Source organism: Notothenia rossii (assembly GCF_949606895.1).
Source record: "Notothenia rossii genome assembly, chromosome: 1".
Taxonomy (NCBI): Eukaryota; Metazoa; Chordata; class Actinopteri; order Perciformes; family Nototheniidae; genus Notothenia; species Notothenia rossii.
Window position 1 is genome coordinate 13805094 of NC_136912.1, and position 20033 is coordinate 13825126.

Below are 20033 nucleotides of genomic sequence, written 5' to 3' on the forward strand. Positions count from 1 at the left end.
AGTTTTACTAGCTGGAGGGTTTAGATTTTTTTAACTGATCTCGAGGACATTTAATTAAACTTAGTATTCCTCACTGTCTAAAGTAAGGACCTAGTGTTTAAATGATGAGAATAACCACTCCCAGAAGTATTGATGGTTGTGATTGGACAGCATCGGTGGGTGTAACCTCAAAAAGTCTACTTCCACAAATCTCTATTTTCTTTATTTTATGTTAAACCGTAGTATGCACTGTAGCGAATGATACGTTCCTAAAGTAATCCCTGCAACATCCTTTTTGTATTTCCAAAGCAATTTTGGACTTTTGATATTCTTGCTTATTGTGAAATTGCGCTTTATAGGACAAAAAAATATATTCCTGCAGTGCTCTTTATCAAAACTAAACTGCCGTGCCTTAAAGAAAGACCACCTTCCTGTCAACATAATAAAAACCATTAACTTTTCAAAATCAAACATTGACCTTTAGGGAAAAGAGCAAGAGGAGCAATTTTGCACAGGAATGCCTTATGTTTAATAAGTAAGGCTGTTACCTACTAACTAAATTACCACTTCAATTTCCACGTAGAAACCAAAGCCATTTCAAGGGTGTTTTCGAGGCAGCAGCCAAGTCACACAGTAATTTATATTTCCTGCTACTATGTCAGAAATCCATTCCACTAAAATATGGTATAATTTCCCCCTTTTATCTTAGTTCACCCCTCCCTCTTTCTGTCAAGAATCAACATCATGATTCATGAGTATGGTCGAATCAAGTTGTTTCTTTCTTCAGTACTCTCATCCTCTCCGGACAGACATCATCAGTAAAGTGAGTTATTACATGGGGAGCAAAGTGTGTCTGATGTGAGCTGTTGTCTTCCTCAGGGTGGCGGCTCACAGTAAACAGAACCTGATGACTGTGGCTAACCTGGGCGTGGTGTTTGGCCCGACATTAATGAGGCCTCAGGAGGACACCGTGGCTGCCATCATGGATCTGAAGTTCCAGAACATTGTTGTGGAGATCCTCATTGAACACGATGAAAAGGTAACACTCAAGACCGGGATTCAGCAGAGAGCAGTGTCGACTATGCTATCAATAAGTTATAAACCAAACTATCCCTGAACATGTCTCATAGCAGTATGGCTTCCTATGAAAGTTATCGCTACCTTGTCTATTATAAAAGATACTTTCTTATTGCATTATCTGTTTGATTGGTCAGATCTTTACTGGACTGACTGCACTTTGGAAGATTTTCGTGCAGTGTAACATGTTCTGTATTATTATGTTACGACTTGAAAATCATAATGTAAATCAGGTGACACACACAGCAGTGTTTATCTACCTGGGTGGCGTGTAATTGTATTGAAGGATATTCAAATACATGTAAATATGCAAGCAAGGCAAAACAGCTACTGTTTAGAAGCCCTAGTCTCTGTACTGAGCGCTTTCTTACTATTGCTCAGAAGTTTTGTATTTGTATTTGGCAGTTTGTCTTGGCAGACGGGTGCAAACACTGTACTGTACCTGACGCCAGCATTTCATTTCATTTGAGTAAGAGTCTCAATTAGGGTGCATGTGAAGCTCGTCCCTTCTGTAGATCCACTTGGTTAAGGTTGTTTAGACTTATGTGTACTTGCATAACAATCCAGCTTCAATTCAGCTTCTTTAAGCAAATACTCTTGCAATGATAATGCATCTTATTAATTAGTGGTCTGTTTGGATGCATGGGTATAGAAACATTTGCTTTTTCACAAAGTAATGAGCAGAAATACCAGATAATAAGACGTGTACCACATTTACATTTCACCTTTGGGAAAACATACCCTTCAGCACGTCATTAGGGTGTACAGAAGTTAGACAACAGTTTAATATCCATTTTTTTATTTAGCCAATAGGGGGAGCCCCAAGTGCTCATACCAGGATTAAACACATTTCATTCTGTTCCTTTTCAGTAGGTTGATTATTCCGTAGATTACCAAATACATTTGATTATATTTGGAAGGTCCTTTTCCTGCCTAAACACATTTATTTAGCTTATGAGATGTTTCGTAACCTGTAGTTCATGGGATCGTGTAATCTCCCCAGAATGTCATTAATCGGTGTCAATCCTCGGAGCGGGATAATTGTCTGTGTCAAAGAGTAAAAGGTTTAAGATTAGTTTCGTAATCTGTTTGGAGCGGCGCTGCACCCCGTGTTGCGTCAGATGGAACCAGGAGATTTGAGGTCCTTTTTTCCCCTACAGCTTCATTAAGTGGAAGATGATGATGTGTTGTGAATAATATCTCAATTCCCAAGCTCACAAACATAAAATGGGGTGTGGGAGGCTACAGAGTGAAATCAAGCATGGTATACAAATGTTTTTAAAACAACAGCAACAGCAGCAGCAGCAGCAGCAACACAGTGTGTACAGCACCACTCTGAGCCGCCCAGAGGCATCCAGCAGCGTCCAGGTGATAACGGATGTAGTGTAAGAATGCAGCAGGAGCCTTTTTAGAAAGTACAGCGTGTTAGAGCAGGGGGGAAGTCGAGCAGACAGACACAGGCATTAACTTCGCTCAAAGCTTAGTCCCACTCCAGACTGTTGATACCCCCAGATACCAGCAGTAGACTGCTTTACATTCACCTCCATCTTCAGAGAGGGGCGAGAGAGGGAGGGAGAGAGGGAGGCAGCAGAAACTAGTCTCAGCCATATCAGATTTCTCACTTTTTCTATCTGCCTCTCCTAAAAACTTTCCCTCTCATGCCCCCTCCTTCGTGTCTGCCTCCCCCGTTCACACTCACTTCCTCTGCCACTTTCTCCCCCCTCTCTCTCTCTCTCTCTCTCTCCTCCCGTTCCTCCCTCCCTCCTCTCCTCGTCTGTGATCCTTTTCTGAGGCTCTGCTGAGACTTCCTCTCCTCTGCAGCCCTATTCTCTTTTAACTCCACATCTGAAGTTTATATGTAAACAGGGCCCGGTGTAAACAGGCTGCGCCAGTTGGCCGGCCCTCCTCCAGTCCAAACCCTGTTTGTTTTACTCCCTGCTCTTTCCGAGAGTGGGTCAATATCTTTGAGGGGAAATGTCACCTTAACTTAGAACCCAGATTTCTGGAAGGAATGTGATTGCGTTACATGTGGAGCAGCTCTTGTTTATTTTGGCACAAACAAAATCTTCTCACATGCAGTTTTTAGGGTTCAATCAATGAGCTGCTCGGCTCTCCCTGGGAGAACATGCTGCGGCTGCAAATGGTCTTTTACTATTCATCTACTGCTCCATAGCCTGTGAGTTTAAACACCCTGTTCAGCTGAGGTCAGTCGAGGACAAACCGCTGCTGCTGTTTGACACCAAGAATATCTGCACTGTGCTTTTAGTCGGTAGAGACTTATTGTATTTATATTTTTGTATTCAGATCTTTACAGATGCTCCGGAGTCGTGTCCTCTCTCACCTGCTGCCCCAGAACTCTCTGCTCCCACGAGGCAGTCCAAGAAGCTGAGTCGACAAAGTCGGCCCCTGGCTGTCTACAATCCACAAGCTCTAGATATTCAGACTGGTAAGAGACACGCACATGTGCACCTGTTTATCTTCACTCCGAATATATTTGAGGGACTGAGTCGTGCAAACGTTTTATAAGATCATAGCAATTGGCAATACTATTGTTTGCTCTAGAATAAAGATTGGACCTTCGGTTTTAGATGTAAACTACAATAATGATCCAGAGATTATGCAACTCAAATATTCATTTATTGAAGGAGCAAAACAGGTTTAAAAATAAAAAGAAGTCCCCCCCCCCCCCTTGTAGATGTGTGTGAATGAGAGTGCGGGGTAAAGGGGTTTGTGTTTATATGTCACTGTACGAAGCAAACACAGTACTTTACATATACTTTTTTGCAAATGTCCGTTTGATATCTGTGCGGAAACTAATAAAAAGATTTATAATTTTTTTTTTTTTAAACTGAAATAAAATGTTATCCTGGAAAATGTGTTTATGAAATAAAAGATAAGATCGTTATCCGTATATCATTTTGAGTTGAAACAGAAGCTCCCTAGAACAGGCAGCCAAAGTTTTTTGGACAAAGATCAAAAATGTGTTTATTTAGTAGTAATTTTAGAGTCACTCCATTTACAAGGTCATCAACGCTATTTACATGAATGTAGCTATCGCGATGTTAAGCTACCTGGTTTGCCTAGAACTTTTGAATGGCAGGAACACCTCCCCACGTAGCACCACACAATGATCACTATCAACACCTCTATAACAGCGATAACGTATTTGTTGCAAGCCAAGGTACCTAATATTACCTAATAAACTGGCAACTGAGTGTATTTACGCTTTATTACTGCTCTGCTCTGAATTCATTAACTAATGATTAGCCTCTGTGTTCCCTGGTGACCACTATGGACCCTAGCAGTGTTTGCAGAAGACACACTGAACTCTGTTGCCGGCTATCTGTATTAAAATGTGAAGAGAGATTCAATTCTTTAACTGATTTGCCATTTCATCTATTAGTGGATACAAAAGGGAGACTATGATAGGGGCTCTGGCTGTTCATCAGGTGATCTGATGACCCCAAAAAAATCTAACTCCAACTATTTCTGATTCATTGCCAGTCAAATCCCTTCCCCTCCATTCAAAAGGAAAATCTAAATCTGCTTACCAGATAGTCTCTCTTCCTCCCTCGCGCCAACTTTTAGCATGGGGTATTATATTATCAGGGATAAAGGGCCTAATCCTCTTTTAACCTTTGTATGAGAATCCCTCATAATGGTTTGAAAGCAGGTTGTCTCTGCATTCAGGAAGTGTTTGTGAATACTGCATGAGTTTGTGTTGTGAAGCCCTACAACAGGTAGTGTAGGTGAACATTGTGGGGAAATCAAATTATAATGATTTCAGATCATATTAGCAAGCTTGTTGGCAAACAGTTGTTTATTTATATATCTAGCAGTTACAGAGCAATATACCGTAATTTTCGGACTATAAGCCGCACTGGACTATAAGCCGCAGGTGTTTTAATGTTTAATTACCGTATGTTGGTGCACAAAGGGGATTGTCGGGAAAGAGATGGCTGTTTGAGGAAGCTCCCATTTATTAACATTTCAACAAACAAGTTGCATATTTGCATAACGTATTCAAGTGTTAGCATTTAGTGCAATAGTAGCTACAGAACATGTGCTGTGTAAACTGTACTGTATCACATAGCGTTTCAGACACACAAACTTTTCAACTTTCAAACTTAAACGGTGCGCTCCCAGCGCACGTACCGGCAGTGATCTACAGCAGTGGTTTTCAACCAGTGGTACGGGGACAAACTGTCTCGCTCTCGTAATGTCTGTCTGTCTTGCTCTCGTTCTGTCTCTCGTACCACTCTCGGTTCCACTTTTACTTTTGCGCGCTACCTGTCTCACTCTTTTCCGGCCTCCAGCTTTTCCTGCTGGAGCCCGCCGCTTAAAGGTGGGGGGCGCGGACCGGCCATAGAGCCCATAGAGTTAAAGGTGGTGGACTGTAACCTGTAAAATCCATAGATTTAGGAGATCCCCTAGTGGCCGTTAGCTGTAAAAATCCATAGATTAGCCGCACCGTTATATAAGACGCAGCGTCGAAAAATTGAAAAAAAGGCGCGGCTTATAGTCCGAAAATTACGGTAATTCACTTGGTGCTGGGTTGCTGTTTACCTGGCAAATATAAGTCCAATATTCACCCTATTCTTAGCTCCGTGTGATCTCCAGTGACTTTTGAGGCATATATCTGGCTCTTACAATGCTCAATACTCCACTTTGTTCAACCACTAGTTACCTGTCTGCTATAAGTCGCCAAACGGGTGGTGTGACCTCTTTCACATTGTGAAAAGTCAAGTTTGAATTAATACCATCTAAATGAAATGAACACATTGTACATTATTTAAGACCTGTGATGGCCCCCCAGATGCATGCATGGTCCATACAGAATGTATAATAAGCCCTGCACCAGTTCAATTCTATCTTAATAAAAGATGTGCTTTTGGTTTAAGCTCTTTGATATATGTTTGCTTGGGGAAAAAAGAAGAAATGGTAAAAAAACTTTTTTTTTTTTTTTTAACATTAACAGCTGCTTCCCTGCCTCCCCCTTCTCCCATACGCAGTATCTTTACTTGACACTCAAATTGAAATAAACGAGCTCAGATCTCCCGAGTGTTTCTCCGGTTCCCGTCTCAGACTGCAGAAGAGTATTATCATGAACAACACAACCTTGCTTGTAAGTCACGTCTGTGTTGACAGCAGTTTGATTCATAAGGTCCCCTGTTGATGCAGCTTTGCCTTTATATCTTGATCAATTATTCAACCCTTTTATAAGGCAAGTTCTCATCAGTAAGACCGAATAGGCAGCATTTTTACAGTACAATAAAATATATGGAAAGATGTAAGTAATTAATGTTTTAATTTCCTTTTTTTAAATCTCAGTGTCAGTAGTGGAAGATGGACCCACCCTAGCTACAGATGAGACCTCCATGGGCAGCAACGAGTCTGTGTCGTCTCAGTCGTCGTCAGCCTCGGCCTCGGAGATCTCCACAGAGAAGAACGACCACATCCCGCTTCTTAGCAGCTCCAGGTGAGAGCTCAGCTATGTTCAAAGGTGCAGTCTGGTTGTTTATTAATTGTTCTAACACAAAAACAAATAAACCATTCCTTTCAGAGCTTCTTCTGAACATTACCATGTGCCAACAAGCGTTCCTCTGCCACCATTGCTTGTCTTTTTATACATCCATGGCCTTTCCTCTGTGCTGCCTGGAAATGAGTTTTGAATCTGGGTTCATGACACTTTGTTGGCTTCACTTTAACAGAGCTAGGGCTGTGTATAAACACCAGGTTTCTTTGCAGTGCACACAGAATAGACAGTTATTAAGCCGTGAGGAGATATTCACTTAATCTGCCAAGAAAAGTGTATTAGATTAGAGTTACAGGCTCAACCTTAAAGTCCAAAATCAATGTGACTGTGCATCAATGAAAATGACTATAGTCATAATGAATCCACAGAGTTTACATTCAGATGTGGGCTGTGTCTACCGAATGGTTTTCAAGTGAAATTGCATATTTCTTTTTAATATTTGAATTACTGTTTTAGGATCCAATGTTTGAGTTGTTTGGATGCTTATTGATCCTTCCCTAGTGCATCCATTAAATCAGATTCTATCGTATTCAGACATAGAATACATTCAGAAATAGCATCATATAAGATATAACACAATGTGGCAGCAGCGACACAGTATTTAGCATCGACCAAGATGGATTTTTGAACATTATAAATTCAGCAAATAAGTCCCATTTGAGAGTCATCAAAAACGAAAACATTTAAAAGCAACAACTTTGGGTGTCAGCTTCAATGTTAATGCTTTTAGTCAGTTATAGTTTGTCCTTCTATTTCTGTCTCTTAAATATAATAGAAGGAAATGCTTCATCAGTTTGGTGCTTTGCCCCCTCTGGCTTCTCCTTTCTGTCCTCACTCTCCCGACTAAGTCCTTGGTCGTTTTTGTTGTTTCCAGCCCGTGACTTGCCCTGAATGCTGATGTGAGAGATGAATTATTGGGTTATACTGCAGATGTTAGACTCGCTGCTGTGTCATGTCTACAGATTCACCTTGAAATAGACTTTTCCCTCATTCACCGTCCCCTTCTCCTTCTGTGCCAGCTGAAAAGACCTTTCTAAATAACGTGAAATCCACAATGTGATTCCTTTCTCACTTTGACCTCTGTGGGTATGTGCCCACCTGTGTGTGTAGGCATGTTCACTTCCAGTGTTTTCTTTAAGTCGCAGGATCAGATGAGCAATACAGTATTTGATGTAACCAACCCCTTTTTTTGTATCCTGTGGGTATTTCTTTTTTGCACTTTCCTACATATGTGGCATCATGTTGTAGGACGGAAGGAGCAAGCAGGAGGAGGTCGTTCATCTCAGCTCTTATTTGTCTGGGAGACAGGTGGCCGTGCGTTGGCCGTGTAAATCGTATTGACATTGGGGAGATATTCATCTTGTTTACCCTTATAGGCGCAGCCCCTGTCCCTTTATGAAGACTTGCGCCATATGTCACAGGGTGTCGCCCTGGCTTTGTTCACTCATAAATCTTAGCGTGTGAGATGGTGGAGACCTGTTAGCACAGCACCTCGCTGGCCTGGAACCCAGGGATTCGGCTTCAGTCCGGGCCAAAAAGAGCAGTAGAGAAGTCAACTGCTAGATTACTTCCAGCAACTCTCAGAAATGTATTATCTGCACTTCGGTGTGCTCCAAAGTGCACCTGGAAAACAGCATATTTTCACCGGTTTGCTGCGGGATAGCTGCAGCAAAATCTGCCTGGTCATACACAAATGCATCCTGACTCACTATATCACGCCATGACTCTTTGTGGACTCTGGCATGATTTATCATCTCCGTCATTTTCGATGTCTTGCCTCATTTCTCCACTTCCCCCTAAATTCAGTCACAGCTTCTCCCAGTGGTACTGTCGCCTCAAGTCCTTCCCAATGACTTTTCCTTCCCCTCTCCTGCCCTACCTCCAGCCCTCCATGCCTCTCGCCGGCAGACAGCTGTGGATCATAAAATGGTGGATCAGAGTTTATTTCCTGCCCACCCAAACTGGCGGTGGCTGTGCGCGCTGCTTGGCTGATGGTTTGATCCCACTTTCTACGAGAAACATTACTAAATCCCAGCGCTGCCCGTCTTCCTTTAGTGAAACGACAGTTGATAGCCCCACTCATCCCCGCCTAAGATCCATGCCAGGATCCACATGGCCTGGATGCAGCAGGGGAAATTCCTGCAGTAATGAGAAGCAGCAGTCTCTGCATGTTGATGAATTTCTCCCTGCTACTAACCTGGCAGCGTGGGACACAGTGTGAAAACCCTGATGTTTAAAATAATAAACCAGATGACCTTCACTTCACCTTGGAATTTGATATTCGCTTTCTTGCATATTAAGATATATGCTTATAAATACTTCCCAACTTTATATTCTTTAAAACCTGGTATGTATATTACAAACATCTCATTTCATTTAATTGTTTATTTGAACCGGGACAATGCACATTAATGAACATTTTAAACAAAGTAATACTTTGAAATGTAAATGAGCCGGATTTTAGCTTTGAGCTAATTTCCATCCGTAATCCCGTCACATACAACATTTATGAACACAACATTTATATACATGGCAAACAGAAATACATGATTTTCCTTAAAATGATTGTTCAAACCCATTTAGTGTATTTAAACATGTTTTCAGAAGAAGCTTAGCTAGTCTTGTGATGGGTGAAAACAAGGGATGAGCAATTCAAAGCTTGATGCTATTTTTGCTGACGAGAAATGGCAAACGATTTCCCTCGGTTTGGCTTAGCTCTAATTGTGAAAGCGATTTTGGAATGAATCCATTTACCTCTGGTACATTTAACAAGTTTCTAGGGCAGCCATGTGGCATGCGCTGATTTCTAACTGTTTCATCTTTAATTATTTAGATATCTGTTTATTTTGAAAGATGTTTGCAGATCTGTATAATCCTCTTGCAGCAGGAATAAGCATTTAAGATATGCTGACTTCTCTACCTGAATTCAGTTGTGGAGTTTGTTGTGTGTGGGTTCACCTGCAGGTGGGTGAGGTGTGGTGCTCCTCTGCTCTCCCTCCTCTTGGCTGTGACCCAGCAGACAGTGGTTGTGCTTGGGCCCAGGTTAATGAGTGGATTTGCTGCACTGCAGCGCACGTTCCCCCCATGCTGATATGGAGCAGCTGAGCACCACAGTGGCCCCACACTGCTGCAGAGCTATAAATCAGCCACAGTCAGGCCAGGCCCAAACAGAACGGCCACCGCTGGGGATGAACAGGCGCACCGGGAGGGAGGCAGGGGAAGAAATTGCGGGAGGAAGTGTTGAAGAGGGGGGGAATGAAAGCGTGAGCCCAGTGCAGTGTGCTTACCTATGCCTACATAAGATCCCCTACCATGTTCCCCCACAAAGCTCTCTCTCTTCCACCAATGCCAACGTAACCACTCTTCACAACATCCTCTCAACCCCCGGCCCCTCCCCAGCTGCTCTCTCTAATTGCCTTTATTAACGTCTCTATGGGAGCGGCAGCTAGGAGCAATTTGCTCATTATGTACTGTATTAACACTGGCCTTGGGGCAGGCATGGAACACAGAGGGAAGCCTGGCTTGGACTCCTGCTCTCTCTGCTGCACTCTGCCTTTATCAGGACCCCTACCTCCATCCTGTAGGGGGTCAGAGACTCATTGGCCCCGACAGCAGCTAGAGAGAAGCACAGCTACAACTGTAACCGATTAAGCTTCCGGTGAAAGTGTTTAAACTTTCAATGTCCATGTTGTTTTCACATTATGACTTAAAGCTCATACACTGAAGTCGGAAGAACAACGACGCTAGCAGCACATGAATGCACCATCGGCTTTAGCAGAGGTCTGAGCTCTCCGATTCTAGTTTGTACCGGTACTCTATTTCAAGAGATACGAAGTGTCATTTTTGAATCAATGGCTTTAATTGTGGATGTCACCCTAGTTGTGGTTGCAGAAAGGTTTGAATTACTTTAATACTTACAGTAAAGCAAAAAACTAGCCCGTAAATATAATATTCCTAAAGAATGATTAATTCATGACTGTTAGCATCTCTTATCCTGAATCCACCCTATTCGTGCTCAATCCAGATATTTGAGTGAGTGAGTGAGAATGTGTTATCTGTCTGGTCTGTGGACTCGAGATGAGTTTGCGGTTGGACAAGTTAATCTACAACTACTGTATGTTAGGAGTTGGCTTAAGATGTGGAGCACAAGACATTTCAAAGCTTTGGTACAGAAGGTCAAATACATGTCTTTGCTTGAGTTTAAATAGAAGACCTTCAGAGAAACATATCAAAGACTCTCCTCATGTTTTCCTCCCAGGTGAATGTCAAGAGCCAGTCCTGCTGAAGAGCAGAGAGAGGGAAATGGATTCTTTGATTGATGAAAGCCTGTTGTCCTTGTTATGGTGATGCATGTACAGCCTGCACGCAATAAGCAACAGACAGCCCCTGTAGCTGCTGTACAGTGGAATGAAATATGTGGGAATATTGAAGTGATCTGCTCTGTTTACCTAAATAGATCTCAAAAGACGTGTTGAACCCAAGGGTGCAATGATTTATTCTATCTTGAATTATGATTGTGAACTTATTTGACTTTGCCTTCATGACACAGAATTGACAAAACATCTCAAGGCAGCGCGGTGAAAACGTTGGTGGTTGATGGTGACGAAGCAGTTGTTGTACTCGATGGGTGTAGAAATGTATTATCGCTTTGTTCCCATATAACAGGAGCCTCAGTGTAGCTCACCTTTTGCTTTGATGCCACCCGCTTACAGTGGTTGCTATCGAAATTGAATAACTTAACAATGTATGAGAACACATTATGATTGTCTTGGCGAATTCCTCACCTTCACTTTGTTGAAAAGCCAACACGTTGAAACATTCTCACTGTCTTCCCAAGTGAGAGATCTAAGGCTTTATTGTCATCGTCACAATAGCTCAAGAATTGCATTTAGAAATTAATATCTTAGGTCCCATGCTCCAACAGTGCATCTTACTATACTTAAGATATGCAAAGGAATAAAGAAATACAATAGGGAAAGAGACATACAAGTGAAATGGAAGAATAAGGGACTATACATATATAACATAAAGCTGAATTTAAAATACATACTATACAGTAGAATACATAATGGATGCTGTACTAATATATACATATGTGGATATTCTTAGAATCAGAATACTTTATTTATCCTTGAGGGTTTGTATCAGTTGCTCCATTTTATAATAAATAGATATGTATCAGAGTGAGAATAAGAAATCCTTTATTAGTCCCGCAGCAGGGAATCGCTACATTAAATGAATTAATATTAAATATGGAGACAAGAATATGAAGACAGGCACACGTTAGTAAATAAATTAAGGTGTTGAGTTATTATACAAATGTATGATTTGCACATGAAATAGATTTGTGCACAGTAGAACTTCAATCACATTATTTAACCATAAAAGGTAAAAGCAGACTTTCCGTATAAATACAATAAACGTGTTAAAATGTGTATCTTCAGAAATGTGTACAGTGGTGTATCATCAATGAAGAAGGTAATGAATGGAACAGTTGAATAATGGAATAAGTTATAGAGCCTTTTTGTCCCCTACGCCACAGTCTCTTTCCAGACAACAGACATCCCCATCGTGTGTTTTAGAGGTGTTTGTTTGCTCTGCAGGGAACCCACAGCAGGATCTTCGCTGTCCGCAGCCCCAGAGAGCCAACCTGCCTCCACCACAGCTGAGAGAGAAAAGCCAGAAGAGAAGTAAGACCCCTCCTTTATATTTACCTTTTCCCTCCCAACTGTATTTAATCATTGACTTCTTTTCAGTCTTTATCTCTTTTCGTTTAGTCATTTCCACACTCTGGCTAAATGTCACACTCTGGGATTCTTTCACTCTCTAAGTTTTCACTCACTTGCTCCATTTCTCGTTTCCTCTCCTTATCTTGCATGTTCACTCAACAGAATAACCTTCTCCCTCGCTCGTCTAACATCTACCTGAAGATTTGCACATCAATATTTCCCCTGACTTTTTTCATGTATGTACTAGCTGTTCATTTGGCTTGCTTTGAGGAATGTTAATGTATGAAGTATTGGCTCTAGCCGGGGCAGCAGCAGCAGCAGCAGCAGCCTTTTTCTCCTTTCAGTCAAACCCCAGATACACACAGAGGTATTTAACCAACAGGATGGGACTGTGCACACCGTCCGCCCATTACACTGATCTATTGCTCCGCTTCCTTCAGACCTAATGATGAATTCATGTTTAAACGTTATCGAGTACATTCGTAAACAGCTCGGTCATTCTTTGGGCAATCCATTAATGTTATTTCCTTATAGAAATACAAATCCTCATTTCTTCCAAATGTGTTTCCGCCAGAAAACCAAGAGCTCGGCTGAACATTGTTGTATTGACAACTTTGTGACCACAAACTTTTATTTCAATTTGAATATCTTCTTTTCACTCTCTTCATCCTACATTGTCGCTGCTCGGCAGAGAGAGAGAGAATTTGAAATATTTATCAGGGCATCGTGAATTGAAAGCACAATTTTGACATGGTAATGTTTCTGGCATTCAAGATAACAGTTTGCAGTGATGGGCAAAACAACCTTTTTGTGGCAATGTTTTTTTTCCCGTTATGTTTTCCGGAAGCGCAATTGCATAAATACGCCTTTTTTACTTAACGTTTTCAGAGTGCGGTGAATATGGCCTCTTTGACGGCGCTCTTTGACATCAAACTGATTTAAAATGCAGCTTCTGAGCCCACAAATGTGAGTTAAAAAGCTGAAGCAGCGTGGAGAGAGATTTCTATTCTACCTCTGCGTGTGTGCAAAGCTTCTTTAGAATCCCCCCGCCACTTTTTAATTATCTCACCATAGATGGTTGTCTGCTGTGCGGACCTGATGTGTGGCTGCCTTTCTGGCTCTACAAAACCTGTTACAGACAGCGCTGAGCTCAGTGTGTGTGTGTGTGAGTGTGTGTGTGTGCACGCAAACAGGTGCGCGCGGGTCTGTTTTGACTCACTCACTGCTCTGTCTAGACTGGAGATAGGGCAAGACAAGAGTGTGTAGCGGCCGGCTCCTCTCTTTTTCGTTTTTTTGCTTATATTCCAGCCTGGCCCGTTGCTGCTGTTTCAGGCTAGTGAGTGAAGGAGAAGCAGGCCCCGGGCCCAGATTGAACCGTGCGGTAATCCTCCCCAAAGCTCCGCCAGCTCACTGATTGCCTTCATTTTTCAGTGTCACCAGCAGGAAAGCCAAGGCAGTGTTCCCATGTGAGGCTGAGCACGACTCTGAGCTCTCCTTCCAGGTCGGCGCAATATTCAACGCCGGTAAGTGTTATCGCCTACACCAGTCGCTCACTCAGAACCAGCCCCGGCATATTGGATTTGGAGGAAAAACCGAACACCACAATCTGATCTTCAATCGAACAGAGAGATGAGACGAGGAGAGGGAAAGCAGGAGGGGGGGGGGGGACACACAGATTTGCTCTTCAGTGTGTCTGGAAGAGGCTCCACTGAGCTTTAATCACTCGCAGAGGAAATGAGGATCTTGTAGTTCCAATTTTTTGGAGACACAGTCAATATGGATATGGTATATGCTTTACTCGGAAATGTGCTGATTGATAAGGTCCCAAAATGCAATGCAGTCCTGGTGGGTGTTTTTTTCCCCCTTTCTGCTTTAAAGGTTCCATCAGATTCTTTTTGGACATTTTTAGCATCCGCTGTCCTGAAATATAAGTAGCGCATCACCCATCGAAATTATAATAGTATAAAGTTATGACTATGATGTCAAAATCTGACAGCAGCCATTAATAAATATGGATTAGACGACTAAAGCCCTCCGTCAATCATATTATTATATACTGTACGTACAGTATTTCCTGTTGTGAGTCCTGCACTTTAAACCCATCAATGCTTCATGTTGGTGGAAGGAGTTCGAGTCAGGATAAAGGCCTATGATGGCAAAATGTGTGTTATTAGAAAGTGGATTTCTAAATCATAAATAAGGACACATATTATCTGAAAAATAATAATAACACAAAATGAATAAAGAATCACATTTAACATGTTTTTAATTAGTTTAAATTAGAGGACATTATCTTATTTTGTTGCTTCGATGATTTGGTTTGTGAAAGTATTGCTGAATGATTTATGTTTGTTTTGTATTTCGTCTTCGAGTTAGCTCCAAACAGAGTTCTGTTCCTACTCTGCCGTCAGCAGGCTTCACAGGAAGTGACAGACATGTGACATTAATGTGACATTATGAGGCTCCTTAGCTCTACATCTGCAGTATGTTGAAGACCCTTGACATTTTGCCCGTCTATTCAGTTTATTATGTGTGTGTACTTATGGGTTGTTTTTGCCTGAGATATATGTGCATAACAAATGAATGTGCAAAGGGTCAGGAGGTTTGAATAGTTGAGCTAGCCACGACTGTACATACTGTATAGTTTGCCTACAGAAAAGTAAAGGGAAGTTTTCTCACCCTTAAACTGAAAGGAGAACATTGCCCTACTTATTTATTTTCTGTAAGGCACAAACTGTAATGACTGTTGGTTAGGCTCGGTTCAGTTTAATGGTGTCATATAACTATACCCAGTCATGTATAAACCAACCACACCGTACACAAAGAAAAACAGGTGAGAGTTAATGCTGAGGTTTTAAGTTGTGTGCTTATTGGAAAAAGCACACTGACTGCAGATCTAGTTTATTCTTATATCTAGCATCTGGTTTATTATGTATTGACTAATGAATAATAAAAACACATTTGGCAAAGAATATCCTAAAGATAGCAGCAAGATAATCCCCTCGCAGTTTGTTATTGGACTCAGATAGGGGAGGGGGTCTTTGTTTTTCTGTTGTTCCTCATTTTAATGGGGACACGCTGATATAAAAACACCTTTTAACAACGGCGGAAAACATTAATAATTCAGAAAGACTTTTCTTCCTGTCGTAGCCCTTGCATTTGAAGACAGACCTGTCAGTCAATTTGGAAGTAAAAGCAGGTTCAATGTGTTTGGTTGGTTTTGGAATTTTGGTGGCGGGTCAACTCTTTTGATTACCTGTATGAAAATCAAATGTTCTTGTTCATTCCATTCACAATACACACAAAAGCCCTGTCGATCAACACATGTCTTTGTGTCGTGAGGCTGACTGAGACATGTTCCAAGAACTATTGATTTAGTTTATGTCTCCATTTTCCTTGGAAGTTCTCACTAATTGCAAATGCTCTCACGATTTTCAATTGACTCACTTTTTTGGAGACATTTTCAAGAAACATGGCGCTGAAGTTATCTTTTCTCCGACACACCGCCATACTAAGTAGCTTTGTCTTGCATCTGAGGTTAGACTGAATTTTAGAATGAAATTTGATCTTTAAACAAAACTGAAATGTACAATGGACGTCTCAGTGGAGTTTAGTGTAACAGCATAATCACCGCATCCTCTTCATACCTGCGCTCTCTCTGCTCTGATTCACGCTGTATACTCACCCGAGGCACCGTGTCCTCTGCTCTGCCCCCTCCCCCCTGCTGTTGCCCCCCCCTCCCCCTCCCCCTTGGTGACGCTTTGTCCTCTCCCGCAGTGTTCAAGTCGCGGGAGCCGGGCTGGCTGGAGGGCGAGCTGGAGGGAAAGAGGGGCCTCATCCCTGAAAACTACGTGGAGTTCATGTAGCGGCAATCACAAATATTTATGGACAAATTATTATCACCTCCACCGGGAAAGATATGCTGAGATACAGGTGCTTCAACTCTGACATTCACCATAGAGCCTTCTTTATCCAATTCCCTGAATTATCTCAAGTAAGTGATGTTATTACAGGTGGACCATTCTTCATAGTTTCTCTGTTTGAATTTACTTTGGTCGAGTATCCGCATGGATTTCAGCATTGCACTTACAATATCCTGCCTTATACAAAGATGCTGTAGCCTCTCAAAATCCAGGTCGCTTTGTAGCAGCAGGGAAAGAGCGTCTCTCCGTCAAAGGCCTCGCTCTCGACCCGAGTTATACATGGTATCCATGAGCTCCCAAGTCAAAGAACGATCCAGAAACCGTAAGGAAGAATGTCGGCACTTACTGTAACCTGTTTTTGTAAAGGCAATTTTTGCAGCTTTAGAAACTCTCGACAATGATGCTACGTTTTGTTTTCAGCTTTTAAGAGATTAGAGATCCTGTTCCTGCCGTGCCTTACCGTCAGTACACCCAGTGTAAATGTGTCCCGGTGTGTATGAGCATTTTATTGGAGTGTTACTGCTTTCACTTTGAAATTGTTGTGTGTTCTGTCTTCTTAAGATGTTCAAAATGAGGCACATTGCTACAGTAATTGTATTTAATTTAATTGGCACATTGATTGCATGACTTTTGAATTCATAAACACACTCTACTGTTTTGTTCTTGGCGCACTCCCTTACAGAAACACAGTGATACGCCTCTGATGACTGAAAAGCCTCGTGTTTTAACACTAGGTACATTTAAGTTGGCAGTCATGATTGATACCAAGTGTTTTGTATGTGTTTAGTTTATTTTTAAAGGTTATTTTAACGTTGCTCAGTTTCCTTTTGAGCAGATAAATGAGACACTCCCACAAAGTTAGCATTTTGGTTTAACTATTTTATCTTCAATGTCAGTGATAAAAATCAACATTTTATTAACAGCTAGACCAAAGAATGCAGTATTTTACATCCGTTCAGTGTACATAGCCTAAGTATAAAAATATATATGACTGCCAAGTATGTTTTACAAGCGTCTGTTAGGTGTTTGTTTTTCTTATGGATTGGTTTTAGCATGAACACGTCTGATTACAATTCATCCCTCAGCTGTTAAACAAGACACTTACATTTAACATTAGAGCTTTGGTTCAAGTGCTATAATTTAAAACATTGATTTATGACGTTTGTAAAAGGCCTTGACTTCTTTCATTGTTATACCTTTGGGTATCCTGTTGATCAATGTTAAACAAATAAAGATTGTTTTTGTTCTTTACTGTATGTGATGAATGTTGATTTTGAAACTGAATTGTCGTCAACATTTTCATTTAATAATCTTATCTCAGGCAGTGATTTCATTCACAGAAGTTTCAGCAAAGTTATTGAACTGGATTTGTTTTCTAAAACAAGTTACAAATATAAAGTATGTGGACAAGAATAAGGTCATAAAAGTTTCTAAACTAGGAGATATAATAAGTGTTAACTTTTTATTTGGGGAATATGGCCAATGTGAAATCCAACACTATTTTTCATTTGGCGATGACTCATGTATTTAGTCTCTGAGAAGTCCCACAGTTAAAAAAACTTAGAACACCTTTCACTGCAGCCAGTGCTTTCACGATAAGCCATGCAGTGCAAAGTTATCCTGCCTCTTTATATTGACCTGCGCTGGTCAATCTTACCTATACTCTAACATAACTTCCCAAAAAGGAATCAAAATGAGATTGTTACCTTGACTAGAGAAACTCAGACTAATCCACCGTCCTCCCCCATTAACATCTCAGCCTCATGTTAATTCCTAGACTACATCACTGTAACTAATTAACACACGAAGAGCCTCCAGAGTTGCTGCTTTAGCCTCAGTTACATAATTACTACGTCCATCAGCACACTTAGACCTCCAGTATGTCTGTTGCTGCGCTGTTTAGAAGTATAAACACATGAAGATAGTAAAGGTTGGAGCTGTGGTGTCAGTGTCACATGTGACCACATCACCCTGAAGCAACTGCAGATGCCAGGATTACATAATGAAATGAGGGAGAGCTAATGAGATGGGCAAGAATATTCCCCCACTATCCATCCCCCAGGCCCTTCATCATCAGCTTCCCTCTGCCAGAATACTGCTGAATCATTGAGACATCCGCCCCGCCTGCCTCTCACTCTGCTTTGGACTGTCTGTCAGAGAGCGGCCATGTTGCTCTGCTTCCTCTGCCTCACCTGTCCTTGTCTCAGGAGGGTTTTAACTATTTATATCTTATTCTTGGCTTCCTTATTTCTCCTATTGCTTTCCTACTCCTCAGTTAAGCAAAGGACATCATTGGTAATTTGGTGGTCTGCCAGTGAGCTGCCTAAATATCACTTGAGTTTGTGTTACCTGTGTCTATAAGTCAAAACTGCTCCACCAAATGGAAATCTGCCCAATGATTGAAGGCAACCCCTTTTAGACACTATGAAGCTAGCTAGCAGGAAAACAAATTGAGGATGGCCAAGAACATTGTCTCGAACCCCCCCCTAAGTCCTGAACAGAAAATATTAATACATATAAACATAAAATACAGAGTTTAAACCAATGTAATTGTACATTAAACATAATGTACATTAAAGTGTCATATATAATATTGTCATCAGTTATTTTAATATTTTGTTAAATGTCCGCGTCCTGTTTCTTGTATTAATGGGGTCGTTTTTGTGCATGTAAATGGTCTGCAAAGGTTCAAATCCCAAAGTTCCCTCCAGAGGGAGATTCTCCTTCCGCTCTGCCTGAAATACTTCCCCTGTTTTTTGCTTTTGTACTTCGTAACATAGTGACATCACTATGTAACAGTTTGCACACATTATACACATTATAAGTGATAGGCTAAGGGGCGGGACATTTCTAGGTTTCAAGAGGTTCGCCAATCACAACAGAGCTGGCCAGCTAACCAATCAGAGCAGACTGGGCTCTGGTTTCAGACAGAAGGTGAATACAGGTGCTGCAGCACAGGTGGTATGAGAAATTAAACAACCTTTTTGAACATTTAAGCACGTAAAGATGTCACAGTAGAGACACAAAATACAAATCTGAACATGAGCATGATAGAGCCCCAAACTTGTTTCCTTGTCGATGTTGCAAATGCAGTGGCTTTGAAGCAAGACCAATTCAGGCTTGATCTGACAAAGTATTATCGTATCTTATGTGAAGTATTATGCATAAGCATCTGTCAGTCTGGGATTGCATGCATACTTGGGCCAAACCGTGTCGATTTAGACCAAATGTAATGTAAGAGCGTTTGAGTAAAACTCCAGATGGATGTTTTATTTCTTATTTCCTGGCTGAGTCCTGGCTGTGTGCCAGCTGTCCTCTGCCTCCCATGACGCAGTGTCCTTCAGCCTTAAAATGTAGTCCAACGCCGTGACTCAGCTGAGATCCAAGCCTACAGCAGTTTAGCTCAAACGATGAGCAAATGACACAACTAAGTGCCACAATTGTGTTTCCCAAAAGTGCCCGTCTAGAAGCTCTAACTCAATACATTCCTGCGTCTTCATCTGGTTCCCTTAGAGTGCTCAGCCTCTGAAATATAAACACAATAAGATTTGATATATTATTGGGGGTGAAAACTGAGTGGGAATTTGGAGAAAAGTGAATTTCAAACAAACGAGAGTGTGGAGGGAAAAAAATCCCCCTTTAGCTCAGAGTGGGCTACAGAAGCCGCCATGTGCGCGGGCGCAGCCGTGAAATCAGCCTGATCCAATAGATTCTGTTTATCTGGCACGACTACAAGTGAAAGCAATTGGAAATCTGGGGGAGATTTGGAGAAGGCTGTGGATTCGGATA

General features: G+C 41.5%; 1 protein-coding gene across 4 annotated transcripts in view; it reads left to right on the forward strand.

The window, feature by feature from the left end:
• Window positions 1-17495, forward strand: part of arhgap10 (Rho GTPase activating protein 10) — a 48958-nt gene extending 31463 nt beyond the window's left edge. The window contains exons 18-23 of one of the 4 annotated variants that reach the window (XM_079671623.1): window positions 859-1018; window positions 3361-3502; window positions 6394-6535; window positions 12196-12282; window positions 13753-13844; window positions 16099-17495. In XM_079671623.1, coding sequence (XP_079527749.1) covers window positions 859-1018; window positions 3361-3502; window positions 6394-6535; window positions 12196-12282; window positions 13753-13844; window positions 16099-16187 — 712 coding nt within the window. In that variant the 3' untranslated portion in view covers window positions 16188-17495. Of the gene's footprint in view, window positions 1-858; window positions 1019-3360; window positions 3503-6387; window positions 6536-12195; window positions 12283-13752; window positions 13845-16098 lie in introns of all 4 variants that reach the window. The other 3 variants (XM_079671624.1, XM_079671622.1, XM_079671625.1) reach the window with 3 other exon arrangements.
• Window positions 17496-20033: the final 2538 nt, after the last annotated feature.